The 20,170-nt window shown below is 46.5% G+C and overlaps 1 protein-coding gene across 5 annotated transcripts in view; it reads right to left on the minus strand.

Moving 5' to 3' along the window:
• Positions 1-20,170, minus strand: part of ACTN2 (actinin alpha 2) — a 79,107-nt gene that overhangs the window by 20,448 nt on the left and 38,489 nt on the right. For 2 of the 5 annotated variants that reach the window (XM_082629565.1, XM_082629569.1), the window contains exons 5-11: positions 17,150-17,237; positions 15,270-15,348; positions 12,052-12,133; positions 7,441-7,526; positions 5,800-5,892; positions 3,997-4,227; positions 1,390-1,537 (exon numbers count right to left, since the gene is read on the minus strand). In XM_082629565.1, the coding sequence (XP_082485691.1) occupies positions 1,390-1,537; positions 3,997-4,227; positions 5,800-5,892; positions 7,441-7,526; positions 12,052-12,133; positions 15,270-15,348; positions 17,150-17,237 (807 nt within the window). Of the gene's footprint in view, positions 1-1,389; positions 1,538-3,996; positions 4,228-5,799; positions 5,893-7,440; positions 7,527-12,051; positions 12,134-15,269; positions 15,349-17,149; positions 17,238-20,170 lie in introns of those variants that run through there. The other 3 variants (XM_082629566.1, XM_082629567.1, XM_082629568.1) reach the window with 3 other exon arrangements.

Raw genomic sequence — 20,170 nt, forward strand, 5'->3', positions numbered from 1 at the left:
CAAGTATCTGACTTTCCCGTGAGATGCTCAGTTAAGTGAGTAATTATTAGCTCACAGAAATTACCTGGGATTATTAGGTAAAACACTTGTACTCTATTTGTCTACCCATGGGCTCAACCTTTACTCCAATTATTTGTTTGAAAGCTTTATTTTTTTAATGTGGTTAAATGCAGCTTGTGATTTTTTATGTAACAACATTAGAAAAACTTCTCTCCGAAACTCCACCTATTTCCCCACAAATACTTCCTAAGTTAAGCAACTGCTGTGATTATAACTGGACCCATTTTTATTCCCTGGTTGATGACCTTTAAGAATTTAATTCCACAAAGCTAGACATGGAAAGCAAATGTTCATATGTTTAATGATGACAACAGAGCACTTACCATCTGCCAGATACCAATTTTACCACTTTATAAATACAAACTCATTAAGTCTTCATCAAAACCCTGTGAGGGAGGTACGATTGTTATTCCACTTTGGAGAGGACGCTGAGGCCCTGAGAGGTGAGAATGCATCCAAGGCCCACAGCTGGGAAGTATCAACGGCACGTCTGTGCCTGTGACCGTCTCGCTGAGCAACACCGACAACCAAGCAGCAAGACAGCAAAAGGGACCCAAGGGATGAGGGGAACCTCCCTGCCCTTTCTCGAAATAGATTACCATGTGATGAGGTGAATGTTTTGTTCTTTAACCTCAGCAAACAGCAGAGCCAAAAAACAGTATCATGACCATAGTATCACGGCCATGGAAACAGGTATGTCTGCAAGGCCTGAAAGGAGTAGATGAATCTAAGTGAAACAAAGGAGTTAAGACTATAGAAAATCACACCTCGTGTTCTTCCTTTCCAAGCAGATTTTCTAAGTGGGCAATTACGTTGTTTTGCGGCACTTAATAAACCTTCTATCAGCAGAAGCTAATGTCTGGGCCAGGGCTGTCTGACCCACAGTTAGGGAATAAACAGATGCTTGTGGAATCAGATAGAAGAAAGCGGGGGAGTCAGGAGGAGTCGGATACCTATGCAGGTAAGTGTGGGAAGAACGCACTGTGAGTCCTGTTTTATAAAAACATCCATCTTCATACTCACCTCCTTTTTTTTCTTTCTTTTTTTTTTATGGCTGTGCCACGCTGCCTGCAGGATCTTAGTTCCCCAACCAGAGATTGAAACCGGGCCACGGCAGTGAAAGCGCCAAGTGCTAACCACTGGACCGCCAGGGAATTCCCCACACCCACCTCTTGAAGAACCGCAGTACCTGAGACAGCAGACTAGAGAGGGGTGAGGGCAGCTGCCCGCAGGGTCACAGGCGCCAGGGACAGTGGTCACTGCACATGGGGCTCTGTACATAGCTCAAGCCCGATTCTCCAGGAGCCTCACCGCATCCTATGGACTCACCGTAAGCCCAGGTTTCGTGCGTGGACGCCTTCTGCCGGAACTTCTCTGCCAGATGCTCCACGCGCTCCAGCCTCCGGATCTCATTCAGCAGCCATTCCTCGTAGCCCTTCTCCGCCTGCTCCAGCCGCTGCCAGGCGCCCGCGATGTCCTGGGATGGGTGGGGACCAGCAAAGGCGCGTCCGTTACGCTCTGGCCTCCTGGGCCTCTCTACGAATCCCCTCCACCACGTCCAACAGTGTTTTCCTTTGTGTCTTCTTGTCTTTCCCTCACCGCTGTGCCTCCACACCCGCCCCAAATAGCCATTCAAATGTTTTGGCTTCTAAACGTCTTCATTACCACTGCACCCTTTTAGAACTAAGATCACGTTTCTCATCGGCAAACATTTAACCTGATGCTTCTCCCGATGTGGACAAAGGCTAACGGGGCTTTAATTTTCTGGCTACGAGAAGGTGAAGCCTCACAGTGACTCAGCCCAAAACGACTCTGACTCAGCAACTGGGTTCAGTCAGCCACTAACTGTTTCCCCGGCATCACACATGTGCCAGGCACATTGAGAGCCTTTGATATAAGAGTGAACAGCACCTGTAAAGTTCCCTGGGCCCCTGTGCAGCTTTCATGATTGTTGGCGGAGAAAGACATTAAATAAGGAATTCAACAACAAGTGTGATTCCTATTTCCGACAGCGATACACTCTGAAGGAAAAACAAATCACGGTCAAGTGATGCTGATGAGAGCACAGTCAGGGCAGTTCCTTTAGGTGGGTTACTGAGAGGAGACTCCTCTGAGAAGGTGGCACTGGAGCCCAAACCTCAATGATGGAAAAGCCAGGTAGGTATGTGATGAAGTGGGGGATGAGCTAAAGGCCCGAGGAGGGTGTGTGCTCCACGTAGGGGAAGGACCACAGCAGGCGCGGCGGCCACATAGTGGGTGAGGGGTAGAGCAGCCAGAGACGCCGTCAGCAGGGTGGCCGTGGGGTCAGACCACATCGGATCCCGGATAAGGAATCTGGATCTTATTCTAAGTATTTTGGGAAGTCACTGGAGGGTTTTGAGAAGAAAGGAGACACGCTCTGATTTATATTTTAAAAAGATGACGGCAGCTGCTACATGGAGAATGCATTTTAGGGGAAAAAGAACAAGAAAAGCAAGGGAGAGGATTACTGCAAGGTCGAAGGAGAGACACTGGTGGCTTAGCATAGGCGACAGCAGCTGAAGAGCTGCTCAGATTTAAGATAAAATCTGGATGTAGAGCCAGTGGCACTGGCTGAGGAACCAGGTACAAGAAAGGGACAGACCAGGAGGATCAGTGATGACACCTGGGGTTGGCGCTTTAGTAACTTAGGGGATGGTGATGCTATTTACTAAGACAGAGATCACTGCAGGAGGACTCTCGGATGTTAGGTTTTGAGACATCCAAGTGGCTCTATGAACCTGGAACTGAGGGAGAAATCAGAGCTGAAGACGTAAAATTTGGGAGGTGTTGCCATTACAGCTGGTAGTTAAAGCCAGGGGCCTGGATGAGGTCACTTGCAGGTGTCAAAACCGAGAAGAAGGTCAGCATCCCTGTACCCACAAACCATCCACCTACAGCCTGGGGACAGGAGGAGGCAAAGCTGTGAACAGCGACTGGAAGGACTTGGTGGTCAGGTGGGAGGAACTCAGCTAAGTTCAAGGGTGGAAGGAGTTTCAAGAAGAAGGCCATGGTTACAGCTACAGCGAATGTGAAAATAAAAGTGACCATTAGGGGGCTTCCCTGGTGGCGCAGTGGTTGAGAGTCCGCCTGCCGATGCAGGGGACACGGGTTCGTGCCCTGCTCCGGGAAGATCCCACATGCCGCGGAGCGGCTGGGCCCGTGAGCCATGGCCGCTGAGCCTGCGCGTCCGGAGCCTGTGCTCCGCAGCGGGACGGGCCACAGCAGTGAGAGGCCTGTGTACTGCAAAAAAAAAAAAAAAAAAAAGTGACCACTAGGTTGTCAACACGGACGCCGTTGACTTTGAACAGAACAGTCTGTCTTAGGGTGGACGGAAGCCAGATTACTTACTGCAGGTTGAAGAGTAAAAGACATAAAGGAACGGGAAGCCACCAGAAACCAGTACCATAAAGAACACTCTCTAGATGTCCTGCTACAAAGGGGAGCCGAGAAACAGGACAGGTGCTGTAGGGAGGCGTGGAGTCATAGGTTTTCATTTTCATCTGGCAGATTCTAGAGTGCTTCCTATGCGGATGTGAAAGCTTCAGCAGAGCAGGAGAAACTGATGATGCAAAGAGGGATGTAACTATGGGACTGAGCCCTGGAGAAGGTGAATCGGGGAGATGGTAACAGGAGGGAACAGAGGACCTGTAATCTAGATGCTGGTCCACCTAGAGGCGGGGAGGAGAGGAAGGGGACCATCATCATTAGGTGTTTGTCAGAGGCCTGTTCTGTGTGAGGCACCAAGGGCAGGGAGAGTCAAGAACTGCATGATGGCAGGGAGAAAAATATCCAGAAGGAAGTGGTCACAGGGCCAAAATTATAGTCAATGCCTCTTCTCAGTGGCCCATCAGAGGAAGGACTTTGGGAAAAGAAAAAAAAAGGGGGGGACTGCCCCCGGGCCAGGGGGCTACTCACCGACACCATCTTGCCCTCAGAGGGCATGAAGGCCGGCCGGTTGCTGATCCTCAGCTTGGTCTGCAGGGTGTTGAAGTTGATCTCCAGCTGGCACTTCTCCTGCACCTTGGGAGGCTTGTGCTTCCGGCGGTAATCCCGAAAGTCCTCCAGCTTCTTCTGCATGGCCTGCATGGTCTTCTCAGGGGTCCGGTTCTCTAGCCAGGGGATCGTGCGCTGAATCCATTCCAAAAGCTGTTCCCAAAACACACACACACAAAACTGCTGAAAACACCAGCAAACTACCCCCCAGATAAAAAACAAAGGCACCGAATGATTGGGAATGGATTGACTGAATGCTCCCGAGATTACAGAAGTCTGACTGGAAGGAGGGCATAAATACAAACCTCTGTGCTCACCCAGGGCCACTCACCATCACCCCAATGACACCATGCACAGATCGAAAATTCTGAGTCAGCACGAGTCATGTTTTACAAAAATGGGACATTTACAGGAAACTCGGTGACCAGACATTAGCAGACAAATGCTGGATGGAGCTTTCAAACGAAAAAACAAAAACCTCACGTGGTGGAACATGGTGGAATAAAATCAGGAAAGAACTGGGTTTAACTCAAAATGTATTTCTAGTTTAAATCAGCTCAAATCTAACGGGCCTACTTATGAGATGAAAGTATCGTAAATCTGGGACTGACTCAATGCCAAAGTATATTTTATTTTAATAGCTAGCTTTCCAGGAAATCCACAGGATGAAAGTGAAAATGGCAGTGACTCCAAGGATGGAGTATGCCCCCTTCTCTTGAATTACTACCAAGGCCTTACAAAGGTCCTGCATAGTCTGTTTGAGGGGTATAAATGAAGGACCAAGTAAGAAAAGGCAGGCTATCATCACTGAGAAGCATCTGTCCTTCGGTCCTGGTCACACTTCAACCCTGACATTGATCACTGGCATTAAACAATGTTGCCAAATGGAATTTTCCCAATGCAGCAGGAAATATAAACAGTAACATTAGCTTGGACTAATATACACCACTACTTGGGAAGATTGGTTCCCAGTATCCTGATGCTTTGCACAGTACAGACCAAGTTATCAGCCAAAGTAAGTCAGAGCAAACATTATTTCGTCTCTGACACTGTCACTGTGATGAAGTTCAATCCAGAGAGAAGGTGGCTGTGGACCTCACTCAGATCCTGATAGTTAAGATTTATGCTCTAATAAGAACCAAAAAAAAGCAATGTGGAAAGTGCTATTCTAACTGAGAAATCTAGCTGAAGAGCTGTAGAAAGGCATCCTGGAAACTCATGCTCAAATGTCGTGGACGGAGGGCTCTGCCTCTCCCGAGGTTCCCTCTAGATATTTAAGGCTGAGTCTTGTCTCACTGGGCATGTTCCTTAGATGCTGAGTCACCACATGGAGCTGGGATTCTGAATATGGAGCTCACCCTACGTGATGTCAGTAGCCGATGAAGCAGGAAAAAAACAAGGAACACAATGTCATCTAGGGGAGCCCGACCCCGGAGGTGCAGAGCTGAGGATGGAATCACATTCTACGTTTTGTAACATGCAAACTACCTCTGTGCCTTGCATTGCTTGGAAAGACCAGCAGCACTGCCTTTGTGCCAGTAATTAAGCAAGATGAACAACCCCTGAGAGTGAGTGTACTTTCCTACTTTTATTCTGTCTGAGATGAAAAATGCAAAAAAAACCAAAAACAAAAAACAAAAAAAACCACTGACAATCGTGTTCACCCTCTGTTCCTCACCCTCAGGGTGGGGGATGGACAGGACTGCAGGGACCCGTTTCCTTTACCTCACTTGCTAGCCTCTCATATTCTTCCATCAGCCTCTCATTCTCTTGATTCACAGCAAGAACCTTACATATCCTGTTAGCCGCTGTCTCGGCCTGTAAAACACAATAGGTAAACAAGACAGCTCTGTCGACAGGGACGTGCATACACAAGGTGGAAGGTGGCAGGGCAGGGGGTGACCAGGGAGGCAGCATGTGCCGTAAGTGGCGCAGGTTCTGGGTTCGGGTGGGGTAAGCCTGAGGGTACAGCTCTTTCACACTATGGGTCATTTCACACCTTTGGGACAGTTTTCACACAGACTTACATGGCAGGTTGAATATACTGTAGGGAATAACAGGGAAATAGCATTAGTCGCAAACACGAGCTTTGTGAAACATCAAGCAAGTTAGTAACAGAAACTGATGAGTTGAGGAAACAACGGTCCCTGGGCGTCCACCTGAGCCCCCTGCCAACCTCACAACTACAGGGAGAGAACTCTCTGAGTTACATTAGCCTTTGGAAATCAAAGCAGACCAGACTGGATCCTGAATGTATATCTGTCATTGCACTGAGTTCACGAGGGCCTCTATGTATTCATTCCTGAAATGAATACGTCGAATGTGCTAGATGGGATCCTTCCACGGGGCAGAACCTGCTTTAATACTTTGTTTAACCCATGTGAGTAGCTGCTGAGGTGTCAATAATTCCCGATCATTGTTTTGTGGGGAGCTTGAGCCGGGAGTGGCCAAGTGCCTTAAACTGTGACCATGAGATCCGTCCGGCTTCCGGGCCTGCAGCCTGGCCCCCAGCCTTGCCTCTGAAGCCCTAGTAGGGGCCGATTTCCAGTTATCATTGTTTGCTGGTGATGGTCTTTTTTTTTTGGCCCCGCCAGGCAGCTTGTGGAATCTTAGTTCCCCGACCAGGGGTTGAACCCGCACCCCCTGCAGAGGAAGCGGAGTCCTAACCACTGGACCGGCAGGGAAGTCCCCCAGTGATGGTCTTAAAGAGATCACAGAAATGACACATACTCTGTCCAACCCCATGTCTCAGGACTCTGAAAGTAGAGATAGGGGGAGGGACAGGAAGCAGAAAACAGGGGAACGTGGGGAAAGCAGAGGGACATCCACCCATGATGTCCCTCAGGCTGTTTATCTTAAGGAGTATAAATTTTTTTGAGGTTTTAACACTGTTAGACTTTCACTATTTCAGTTAAATTAAGATTCACCTTGCAAGATGCTTGAACATATCACTGAACAGTGAAGGCAATCTCCAGGCAGAGAACGGGAAAGGGGCCCTGGAAAGGCGTTCACTTCTCCTTGTCCAAGTCCCCCTTCACCGCTCAATCAGTGTGGCTCAATTTTCATGGCCTTTGTTTTCTCCTGAAGCACAAATGTTTCCCACCATTGATTAATGAGATAAGAGCAATATCTCAGAAAGACAGAGAGCTAAGAACACTTCAGAACTGTCTAAAGGTAAAGCTGTTAAATAAAAAAGCATTCGCAGTTTGGAACTTGCCATATTAAGTCATTACAAGACACTTAGAAAGAGTCCAAGGTAAGATGTGAAGTGCACGAACACACACCCAGGTATGCACGCGCACGCCCACACAACTAAAACCGATGCACAAGAGCAGCACGGCAACCGGACGGACGAGGGTTAAATACCTGCTCCGCGCCCGCGAAAGCATGGTAGAAGCAGGAAACGTATGTCATGATAGCTCTTTCATCGGGTTTGGGAGTGTTCACAATGTCTGAGGGAGGGAAAAATAACACAGAAAACAGACACACGCACAGATGAAGAGCAGAAACCAGGGTGAACAAAGGGAAGAACGAACTGGTTTACACTTGACTTTCTGTGTTTCTCAGGCCCACAATCCCGACCCGCAGGAAGCCTGTACAGAACTGACACACTCGTGAACAGAATGCTTTCAACCAGCACGTTTTTTTGTTTTCACATCATCAAACCAAGGGCTTCCCTCCTCCCCTACCCTGGATGGCTTTTTTTTAAAGTGTAGGTGAGGCATTCCTATGGGAACCCGTGGGCTGCCTATCGGAGCTGATGACCACTTCCTAAGGACCCGGGGGGGCCCCGTCTTCCTGTCTTTTTTGACTGGATCAGGTCATCTGCCACTTTGGCTGTGAGCAAGGCGTGGCCCTCTGCAAGATGCGGGGACACACGCAGACCTCTCTGGCCCCATCTCGGATGCCACACCCCGCCCCCGCCCTCATAATCCTTGGCTATCTGCTCTGTGCACAGCCCTGGCTTGTGTGGGGATGAAGTTCGTTGAAGATGGCATGTTTCCTAATCCTTCTATACATACTTGCCATGCCATTGCTAGAAACTACCCAGAGTAACAAAGCATCTAAAGAGAAGGGTCTACACGGCTTGTACTTATTAACTATGACTCTTGCCACTATTCGTATGAGCTGCTGAGACAGCTACCAGGAAGAGAGAAAACAGAACCACGGGAACACACACCCTTCCTTCCTCACCTTGGCCTCACCCCATTTTTGGCTGAATTACTTTCTAACTTCAGACTCAGTTCAGTCACTGGACAGAATGCAGTTAAAAAGGTGCCTCATAATTCCCTAAGGTGAAACTTAGTCATTGGGTTTCCAGAAGATATTGATAGAAAGGATGCGGGGATGTGGAACAGCATGGAATCTTCTGGAAAACAAACACGAACGGCATACTACTGCATGGACAGGAAGTAAGTTTCAAAGAAAACTGGACTAAAAAAGACAAACGACTGCCTCCTCAGAACCAGACGGGTCTCCTTACTCAGAGGAGTCGGTGGCGGGGAAAGAGAAAAACAATTGAAGAAAAATCAAGACACAGAGGTAAAGGGTGAGTGGTGACTTGTGTTTTACCTCCTCACTTTCTGTGCACCAGCAAAAGCATGATAGTAACAGGAGACATAAGTCATTATGACTCTTCAGGTCTGGCGGTGTATGCTAAATCTGTGTGGAAAAAAGGTTAACTGCTCGGATGTTCTGAGGGCAGCAGGCTCCTGCTAAGGGCTGCCTCAGAGAGGCCAAGGTCATGAATCTTCCCCCAGCAGCCCCACACACTTGTGTTGCTCAAACTTTGGCTCAAATCAAAGAAGTCACATTTGCAACGTCATTACTCTGTGTGCACTTCTAAGAACCACCAAAGAGAAGGGCACGGCCAGCTCAGAAGAGCCCTAAACTAGCAAGGAAGTCACATCCATAGCCGGAGTTGGACCTCCAGAATTCCACAGAGTGCACGCAACAGCACTTTCTCTCTCTGGACAGATGGAGGGCCCAGGGGTCAGCAAAGGTCCCTCCTGCAAGTCCACACAGAACACAGGCATCCAGAAATCTACAACCAGTACTCACCGGAGGGAGGAAAATAGAGAAACAGTTTTCATAACCTTTTAAAAAGCATGCAGGGCTTCCCTGGTGGCGCAGTGGTTGAGAGTCCGCCTGCCGATACAGGGGACACGGGTTCATGCCCGAGTCCGGGAAGATCCCACATGCCGTGGAGCGGCTGGGCCCGTGAGCCATGGCCGCTGAGCCTGCGCATCCGGAGCCTGTGCTCCGCAACGGGAGAGGCCACAACAGTGAGAGGCCTGCGTACCACGAAAAAAATAAAACATAAAATAAAATAAAATAAAAAGCATGCAAGGTAGTTAAGATGAGGAAGAGTTTCACCAGTTTTCACTACAGGTTTATGGGTGAGCAGCCCAATTAGCCACTTGAAAATCCCCATTTAGGGTTCAGAGACTATCACAAATTCCAGGAAGGAAGGTCAACAGCAGCAGGCAGTGGAGAGGCAAGGATTCGCCAAAGGGATTAAGTGATCTGAGGGGAGGAGACCAGTACAAGACATTACAGTAAAAGAGCAGCAGAAGTAAGAACACATTCATAGGAAGCTGTGGGGAAGTTAAGTCCGGATGCAGGTGGCAAAGATGCAAAGGGTAGTTAACAAATGGGGGCTGATCTGCTGGGGAGTTGGTTATACCACAGCTCGCCCCTCACCCAAGTCAGTCAAGTTCATAACTCTTTCACCAGAAGACTCTTACAGAAATTGCTCTGCAAGGAAAATAATATCGTATGCAAGCATTTTTCTGAGCCATTAAAAAGGAAAGAAAAAAAAAAGTAATAGAGACTAGGATGTGTCACGAGGGAGCAAGAAATGAACAGAGTGCTAACGCATCCCACCCACTCAGAGGATACGCGGAATATACACCCAGACCAGAACTCAGAGACTAAGGGAAACCCAGGAACAAGAGGATGGTTAGCCTCTCAGAGTAATGATGACAGTAATCCTGAGCTCACCCTCAACTGTAGGAAATCAGGGAGGCATCAATGAACGGAAAGATGAATTTACTAAATGTCGCCTGTTTTCTCCTATCTTCAGTATCCTAGCTGTTGATTCAAGTGGTAAACTCTGGGTAGTTATTTATCGTATGGAAAGGTCAAAGGACAGAGCACCCAAATGCAAACTTAGCTTAGAGAGGACAGACAGGAAGGAAAAGGTATTTTCCCATGTGGCAACTTCACTGTTTTATTGTCTTTCTCCCTCTAAAGAGTTTTTGAAAAAAGTAGATTCTGAAGAGCACATTCAAATGTGTTCAACACCCAATAATACAGGTATTTGATAAAATGGCTAAATTAACAAACGGGCAAAATTAGAATCCTAATTGACAGACTACTGTCTCAGTTGCACTGTGCCCCCAAAAATGATAGGTGGAGTCCTACCTCCTGGTACCTGTGAATGTGACCTTATTTGGAAGTAGGTCTTTGCAGACGTGATCAAGTTAAGATGAGGTTGTGCTGGGGGGAGGTGTGGCCTGAATCCATGATGACCGGTGTCCTCATAAGTAGTGGGAAAAAGACACAGAGACAGACGCAGAGGGAAGATGACCATGTAAAGACAGAGTCAGGGGCTTCCCTGGTGGTGCAGTGGTTGAGAGTCTGCCTGCCGATGCAGGGGACGCAGGTTCGTGCCCGGGTCTGGGAAGATCCCACATGCCGTGGAGCGGCTGGGTCCGTGAGCCATGGCCGCTGAGCCTGAGCGTCTGGAGCCTGTGCTCCGCAGCAGGAGAGGCCACAGCAGTGTGAGGCCCGCGTACCCACCCCCCCCCAAAAAAAAAAAGACAGAGTCAGAGACTGGAGTGATATTACCACAAGCCAAAGAACACCTGGGGCTTCTAGAAGCTGGAAGAAGCAAGGAAAGGTCCTTCTCTACAGACTTCAGAGGGAGCCTGGACCTGCCAACACCCTGATTTCAGAGTTACAGCTTACGGAACTACAAGAGAGTAAACTTCTGTTGTTTCAAAAGCCACCTACTTTGTGGTGATTTAGTACAGCAGCCATGATGCAGTCACCAAAATTAAGGAGGAACAGAAGACTGACAACTGACTAGAATCAAGGTCTTTGCTTTTCCCCAACAATGCTAATTAGCAGAAGCAATGAGCCGATAGAGAATAATAAGATTAACAACAAGCACAGTAATATAAGTCCTTGAGGGCCGGGCCCTGCCTTATACATCACATCATCTCCTGCAGCATCTCCAGGGTCTTATACATAGTACGTGCTCAGTAAGCGTCTGCTGAGTGAGAGGTGACTCATGCATAAGTGAAATGAAGGAATGGTCTCCACGTATCTGTGCTTTAAATGCTGTGCCAGAGTGAAACTCACATGAACTCATCTCAGATAAAGGGCACAGGAGGTACTGAAACTAGTCTCCAGCATGAGGGCCGCTAAAGCTGCAAAATATTGAGAGGTTCTAGCGCTAACAAAACTAAATTTAATTTGGACAAATTAAAAATGAAACGTGAAAGCTTGAGAGGCACATGATGAATGACCGCTCCATAGTCTACATTGAGATTCTATGACTTCCAGTTGGAAGGAAGCATTTTTTTCCTTGTGGAGTCTTAAAGAACAAGGAGATTTATTTGTTAAATTTCTATGTGGTTTAAAAAAAATGTTGTTAAAATAAAAATAGGAAGCTTTCCATTGAAAATCACAAACCAAAGCATTCTGTTTCTTTGCCAAAGCTGAACCTTTTACCCAACCCTTTCATTGTAGTTTTGCTGGCTTGGTTTTGAGCAGGATTCTAAAAAATAATTTTGAGCAAGCTACATACGAAATTCTCTAATATTCATGAGGTCAATGACAGAAACTTCTTAGGAATCCTAAGTCCTTCAGATGTAACATGGCTATAAAGTTTACAGGTCTTTATGTGTGGTCATAACATAGGGAGGCAATAGATTTTCTTTAAGTCAATAAACATAATTTTCATCTCACCTTCAGCATCCAACATTTTGGGAATATCCAGGTGCTTCTCTGCAATTTCCATGGCCAAGTTGATATTTCCTATTGGGTCATCCTGCATGGAAAACAGCACAACCAGCTTTTTAGCATATTTTTTTGAACAGGACTTACGACTGTTTTTTATATACCTCATTCTGGGGAGGAAACTTTCCCATCCACACATAACCATAATAGGATAAGATCTTCCTTCTTATCTTTTCCCAAACATTTCAAACATTTAGAGAAATATCAAAAATGACATGAAAATCACCCAATCCATGCACACTCCAACTTCATAAAATGTGAGCAAAAGGTTGAAGAGAAGAGATACTGTGCAGCTAGAAGGAAAGTTGTGAGGTATTTTCTCATGGATGGAAAAACACCTGGATACCTCAGTGCTGAGCTTCAACTCTGGGTAACAAAGATCTAGATGATTCCAAAAGGAAGCATGAAGCATACATTTTCCACATGTGGAAGGTGATCATGGAGAATATTCAGTACCACACTAACTTTGTTTATTTTTGTTTTAAATATAAGAAAACACGATGGGCCTCCCTGGTGGCGCAGTGGTTGAGAGTCCGCCTGCCAATGCAGGGGATACGGGTTCGTGCCCCGGTCTGGGAGGATCCCATATGCCGCGGAGCGGCTGGGCCCGTGAGCCATGGCCGCTGGGCCTGCGCATCCGGAGCCTGTGCTCCGCAACGGGAGAGGCCACAGCAGTGAGAGGCCCGCATACCGCGGAAAAAAAAAAAAAAGAAAACACGCTGCTTTCAGCATGTTTAGGTGAAACTTTGAGGTCAGTAAGAATATTACAAGATGGCTACAAAGAGCAAAAGTTAGGTTTCTAGGATGTTAAAGACCATAAGAAATGAAAGAAACTTAACATTATAAAAGAAAATTGTGGAGAAATTTTTGTTCGTCCGATTGCGTTTGTCTTCCACGGTAAAACTGGTTAAATATATACGCAACGTAACAAAATACATTGAACCAGAGGTGTATAACTGAAATACTGAAAAATTAAAAGAGGTATTTAACATTTCCTGTTTTAATCTTCTAAAGAGATTAAGGATTGTGAATCTGAAATGGGATGGGGGTATGTAAGACAGAAAAATCAAAATGAAAAGTAGTGTTAGTACAAGGACGACTATAATGAATTTTAACATCAAAGCCATTTAAACATTTCAGAAACTGCAATGATTTGCAATAAGCACAATCACTTTAATACAGTGAAACATCTAAAACATAGAGGCTTCAAAAACATTCGGTGCTCAAGGAAGAAACCAAAGCAAGCTTCCTGGCCTCTCAGAGTTTACTATCATTTCAGGCAAAATGTTTCTTCAACTCTATGTTATTTTAACAAAGCATATAATCATTTCACTAAAAGCAGCCATATAAAAAGGTGAGTCCTACCTGCATATTTTATGCAAATGTTTAGAAAACCAAATAGCTAAGTAAAAGTTTCTTTTTGTTCTTAATATATAAGAAAATTTTCAGCATTAAAAACAGAGTAATGATTCTGAGTCTTTGTGAAAGCTATCTCACTTACACTGTAACTTAGATAAAATGTAGCTATTAAGTGTTTTCTTGGCTCAGCTACTGGTATGTGACCCTGGGAAGATTAAGAATTCCTCCCTTCTTCATCTGTAAAACTGGGATAATCAGTACCTCCTTTATAGATGCATGATATTATATAGTTTACTGTGCATTATGAAGATTGAATGACTGTGTATGTATAACATACATAAAATATATGTATTAATATTAACATATATGCATATAAAACATTAATATATGTAATATTCACATATGTAACACACACTAACACATATATATAATAAACATATATACTTATTTATTAACAGTGTCTAATCTAGAGCTATAGAAGTATTCACTGCTATGGTTAATTATCATTTTTCCACCTATCATAGGTGGCCAATTACCACGTCTGTTGACCTTTTGTAATAGAAACTGACCATTATAAGCTGCTAATGAAATGAGGTCTATCTAGTATAATCCCTTCATTTTGAAAATGAGATAAAGAGTAATTGAAAAAAATATACACCGTCTCTATGTTTGAAATGTTTCAAAATAACTCAGGGATGAGAATATATGCTTGGGGAAGTCGAGAAACTCTGGCTGCCCCGTTCCCTTAGGCAACCTTCCATTCGTGTACAGTAGCTCTCATCTTCAGGATACAAGTACATTTTTCATGTGCTATCCTGTCATCAGTGGAGAGAGGCCAGGGGAAGGGTGGTGAGCATGTGACAACTGCAAAGGTGGCAAAAGCCAGGACACTCTTCCTACTACCCCCTGTGCCACACGGGGAGGGCAGCATGCAGCAGGACCGGATTCCACACCAAACACAGCGACACGAGGTGCGTGGCCAAGGAAGCACACCAGCAACCAGAGGAAATGTGCCCCCCTACTCCTGTGAGGAATGGTCATGGGGCGGGCAACACTTTCCATCTTAAGTCTTTACACGGCATTACTTCTAGGACAGATGGATTGCCCACCACAAGATTTACAAGGGGCCAGGATTTCTTTTTTCCATCACAGATCACATGTGCAAACTACTTTTAAAGAAAGAATGTGCAGACTATTTGAAACTTAAGCACAATAAAGCTTAAGCTTAAAGGGAGAATGAAAGTTTCCTAAGCTGAAAACATAAGTTCCCTAAGTTAAATTTTCTGAAAAGAGAGAGAAAAAAAAAATCCCCCAAACTTCTTTTCTAAGGGTGCAACTAATACCTTGTATCAAGTTAATCAACTCTAAGTAAATATGTCAGCAACTAAATCCTTCAGAAAAGGTAAGAGGAATTTAAGAAGAAGGTTTGGGGTATTTGAACCTTTCTCTCTGCCCCTGGCCCGCCTGCCCTGCAGCAAAACAGACACTTCACTTCTCATATTTACAACCTGAGAATGTAAAATCTCTGAGAAACATGTATAAAAGCTTTCACAGGAAATCAAGCCAAATCAACAAACATATCGTAATGTGGGCAAAAAGGTGACTTGGCGTTGGGTCTTGTCCTGCCCTAATTATAACAGGTGAGTATTTTCCCGCCACCCTTCCTGTTTTCATCCCGTGCCAGGCTAGCTGGGAGGGCACGCTGGCAGCAGCCTACGTGTTGGTGTGAGTTCAATGCCAATGGGCTCACTTCCAGGACCACATGCTGGGGGCAGGGCAGACACAGCATGCCGGGCCCCCCAAATGACCTTGTTCAGCTTTGAGTAGTCAATGAGGTCGGGCCGGTGTCTGTGGATGAGTGCACAGAGTCCAAGGCCGTCTTTCCAGCTGCACGACGGTCACGGTCGGGAGGAACAGGAACACGGGTTAATGGACAGGCAGCAGCAAGGGGCTGACCTTGGTCAGACGTTGGCCTGAAATCTCGGACCTGGGGCCCCAGGTACCTCCCTCCCTCCCCCACCCAGTGACACCCTGGCCCCTTCCCTGGACTCTCGCCTCCCTCCCAGGGTCTGCCACCCCCCTTACCAGTCTCCTTTCCATCTACAGCTTCAGGCCCAGCCTTGCCTGGGACTCCCCCTAACCTCCCCCCACCCCCACCGTGTCCTGCCCCGGTCCCTGCTGTGCTGGGAGAACTGGCAGGGACTGGAGGGAAGATGCCCCCTACTGTCCCCCTCCTCCCTCAGTGCCCAGCAAGCCCGGCTTTCTCCTCTCTTCTCCAAGTCTGCATTCTAGACCTGACCCCCAGAGTCTGCCCAACAGACACAAGGACATCCACCCAGAAATGCCCAGGACACACTTTCCTCCAAGAGCACACTCCTTAGTATACTCAGTACTCCCCGGTTCTCCTCTATCTTTCTTCATAAGGTTCCTTTTTGTTTTAGGTTTCTTCTTTTAAAGGAAAAGACGTGTAAGCAGCTGAGGGACTTAGCAGGCAGGGTTTGGATTTCTAGTCTGTCTGCCCAGAGACACCAGCGCTCACTGTTCCCCGACATCCCCAGGCTACGAGCTCCCAGGTGATGAGCGGCGGGTTCACTGAAGACCAGGAACCTGAGCCTGGAAGGGTAGGGGAAGAAGGAAGCCCCTGGGGCCACACTGTCGAAGGGCTCGAGCCCATCTTGGGCCAGAAGAAGAAAAGCAAGAAGGTGAGTGGGAGGCCACGCTGGGCCCTGAGACATCCACCCAGCAGGTCCCACACCCTGATGGCATGATGTACGAACAGGAAGCCTCCTCCTCACCTGTGTGCACTCAGGGCGTGGCTGGCTCAGGGCCTAATAATACTTATCTACCTAGATAACCTCCCCAGTCTGTCCTGGTAGCTTGCCCATATCATTTTTTTTTTTTTTTTTTTTTTTTTTTTGCCGTACGCGGGCCTCTCACTGTTGTGGCCTCTCCCGTTGCGGAGCACAGGCTCTGGACGTGCAGGCTCAGCGGCCATGGCTCACGGGCACAGCCGCTCCACAGCATGTGGGATCTCCCGGGACCGGGACACAAACCCGCGTCCCCTGCATCGGCAGGTGGACTCTCAACCACTGCGCCACCAGGGAAGCCCCATATCCTTCATTTCTTTTCTCTGATCTATGGGGGCCAGGGACCTATTTATATTCAAGGGTAACCCACCACACAGAGGGAGAAAATAGAAACACCTGACAAAAGATCTGCGCGAGAAAAAGACTGAAGCAAGGGACAATATCATGCTCTCAGATTATATCTGGATTTCCTTCATCCAGTTCCCTACAGTTTTTCAAACATGATTTGCCTACTTCTCTCCAATCCCAGCCTACAAAGCTGACTGATGAAGCATCTTTTTGGGCACGACAGAGAGGAGGGACGGGGTGGAGCTCGTATGTGGGACACGCAGACCCTGCTACGGTGTCTCCTTGTCACTGAGAATCCATCCCTGACACATCCCTGCATGATACTCACTTATAAACAGTGCCAGCCTCCCAAACCTTAATCCAACGTTTTCCCCTGAGAGACCCTAAGCATCAATCATTCTGGAGCCTGAGCTCTACTACATACAGGAAATGCACATCAGACAGGAGGAGACACAGGAGTAAATAAACATTGTTCTCCCTGCCAACCCAGATTCCAAAGAGAATACCAGGACCCCAGGGCCCTGGATGCGCACCTGGTGTGGAAGTTCTGAATGTTCACATTTCTGTAAGGAGCAGTCTTCCTTTGACACCAAAGCAGCAGACCTTCTTTGGCAGAGGTTTCTGTAATGACAGCCAAGAAAAAGTGTCCACAGGGAAACACTCACCCTCACTGCTCACTCACCCAACTTCTAGTCGCTTGCTAAAGAGACCTCCCAAGGGGCCAACGCCAAAGGCAACCTCTCTTCTCCAGTCTCTGCAAGAGGATGGAGCTGGAACCCTGCTCCCAGGGACTGACTTCTGAGGCCACTTGAAGGGACTTGAAAAGGACAGTGCAGGAGCTACAGCAAGTTATGACATGATGGTTACAAAACTGGACTTCAGGGTTACTGGTAACGTACCTTTCGGATGAAAATTTGTTTTAATGTGCATAATTTATGACCTAACTATCCCGTCATTTATCTCATTTATAATTTATATTCTTAGGTAATAAATGGAATTCACAGAGGCCACTGTGTCTGAAATGTATTCCCTTACCCACTGATTTTAAAATACCTGAAGGTTTTTACTGGCAAGTTCCAAGTTTGGCCACTTGGGTTCTGACCAAGTTAAGAAAGCAACCAACCCTGTGGCAGCCATGAAGACGTGCTGCTCAGATGTCCCGCTGCCGGGAACACAGGACAGAACTGATATCCCAGCTGCCACACTCTGAATCCGCCCTGCATTCCCCAGAGGCCACACTTCTTCAGGGCTACTCCAGCCACAGACTGCGTGAGGGAGGGGCACCAGAGCTGGGCCATTCCTGCCACACATAGGACTCCTCTGAGAGCAACTGAGGCTGAAGAACTCCCCATTGGCCTGCTGACCCTGCCTGAGGACCATTTTGCAGGATGAGATTCTTCTTTCTCAAGCCCTTCCTTCCCCAGCACGGGTGTCAGCCAGGCGCTATGCCTGAAGGGGCTCTGCCATCTCCTGCTTCTCCCCACCCTTATCCTCCACAGGCATTTCCCCCAACAAATCTCTTGCATTTCTGTTATGGATGGAATGTTTGTGTCCCCTCAAATTCATAGACTGAAGCCCTAACCCCCAATGTGATGATATTTAGAGATGGAGCCTTTGGGAGGTAATTAGGGTTAGATGAGGTTGTGAGGGTGGGGCCCTCACGATGGAATTAGTGCCCTTATAAGAAGAGACAGCAGAGTGCTTGCTCAATCTCTCTCTCTCTCTCCCTCTCCCTCTCTCTCTCTTCCCTCCACCCTCCTTCTCCCTTCCCTTTCTTTCTCTGCCATGTGAGGACACAGAGAAAAGGGAGCCATCTACAAGCCAAGAAGAGAGCCCTCACCAGAAACTAACTATGCTGGCACCCTGATCTTGGTCTTCCAGCCTCCAGAACTGTGAGAAAATTAATTTCTGTTGTTTAAGCTACCCAGTCTATGGTATTTTGTATGGCAGCCTGAACAGACTAAGACAACTTCTAACACCATCTTGGCACTTGCTTCTTAGAGGACCCAAAGTTTTATAAATCCAAACACTCCTCAAAGCCACTTAAATAACTGGGATTATGCTTGTATTTACATCTTAACAATTTAGAAAGCTCCTATGAACATGTGGACTCCTAACCAACATTGGGACCTGGCCTTCCATTTCAGTAAGAGCTTAAGTTGATTTTTTCATATCAAAGTAAGTATTCTGTAATTATTTATCTAAATTGTCCATTTCTAGTTCAGATTTTTCTTTGACCCATAACCCATATGAAACACCCCCCCACCCCTCACAAACTTCCACATGCTCTAAGAGTAATTTGAATGATTCCTGATCATGTCTCTTATCTACCAAATTCCTGTTAAGGAAAACAACTGAAAGTTCTAAGACTTTATTAAAATATTAACTGGTATAGATATCGAAATATGGAACTCCATACCCAGTTGTTCTGCTATACACACAACTGCCTGCCTTTGGGGTCCTGGCAAACGAAATTAGTAAGAAAACGTGTAACAGGAGGAAATAATCCAAACTTTTTTATAAAGTTTAAATGACACTTAGATTAGAAAAGTAAACAGAGGTAAAGTAGATCAATACAAGCTTACAACTGCCACTTAAGCTTAGATTTATCAGTCATTGAGTTTCACTTAATTTCTGTCTGAATACGTCTGAACACTCTTAGGTTATGAATGGTGAACAAAGTTTTTTCCTTATTGAATTGGCTACTCTAACAAAGCTGACTCTCTCCCACCCCAAGTCCATTCTGAGGCATTCAGCAAAAGGTTACAAGCCTGTGCCAAATAGTACATGACTGTGGTACCTCTGCACCGCCCCCGCAGGTGTAGGTTAAACCTGAGAAGTCCACACACAGAACCCTGATGGTGGGTATAAAAAGCATGTCATAAATAGGTAGTGTCATTGGTTATTCCATCATGAAAAACCATAGGATGCACCAAGGAGCCCCATCTACTTGGGCATCTCCGCACTGCCCTCACCAACAGGTATGTCAATCTCTCATTTTCCTTCTTCGAAGAGGTCCATCATTCTGTTGATGGAGACTGGCTCCTCAAAGAATTCAGTTTAATAACAATGTCACTTTCCTACATAATATACATCATCAAAATAAATTAGACAATTTTTCTGTAGATTTACAGAAATTAAGTGAGGTTGTTAAGAAATGACTCTATGGAAGTAAAACAAGTAAAAATATAAGTTAGCAAACTAACTTCATCTGCTGTGTGGGACACTGGAAGACTTCTGCTTGAAGAGATTTAAGCACCTTGTCAGTGATATCACACTTTTGAATGTTTATTTCTTAGTCTTTTTTTTTCTTTTTGTGGTATGCGGGCCTCTCTCTCACTTCTATGGCCTCTCCCGCTGCGGAGCACAGGCTCCGGAAGCACAGGTTCAGCGGCCATGGCTCACGGGCCTAGCCGCTCTGCGGCATGTGGGATCTTCCCGGACTGGGGCACGAACCCGTGTCCCCTGCATCGGCAGGCGGACTCTCAACCACTCTGCCACCAGGGAAGCCCTATTTCTTAGTCTTTTTAAAAGCAGATTAGTATATCTTTCTA

Source organism: Mesoplodon mirus (assembly GCF_964341445.2).
Source record: "Mesoplodon mirus genome assembly, chromosome: 2".
Classification (NCBI taxonomy): domain Eukaryota; kingdom Metazoa; phylum Chordata; class Mammalia; order Artiodactyla; family Ziphiidae; genus Mesoplodon; species Mesoplodon mirus.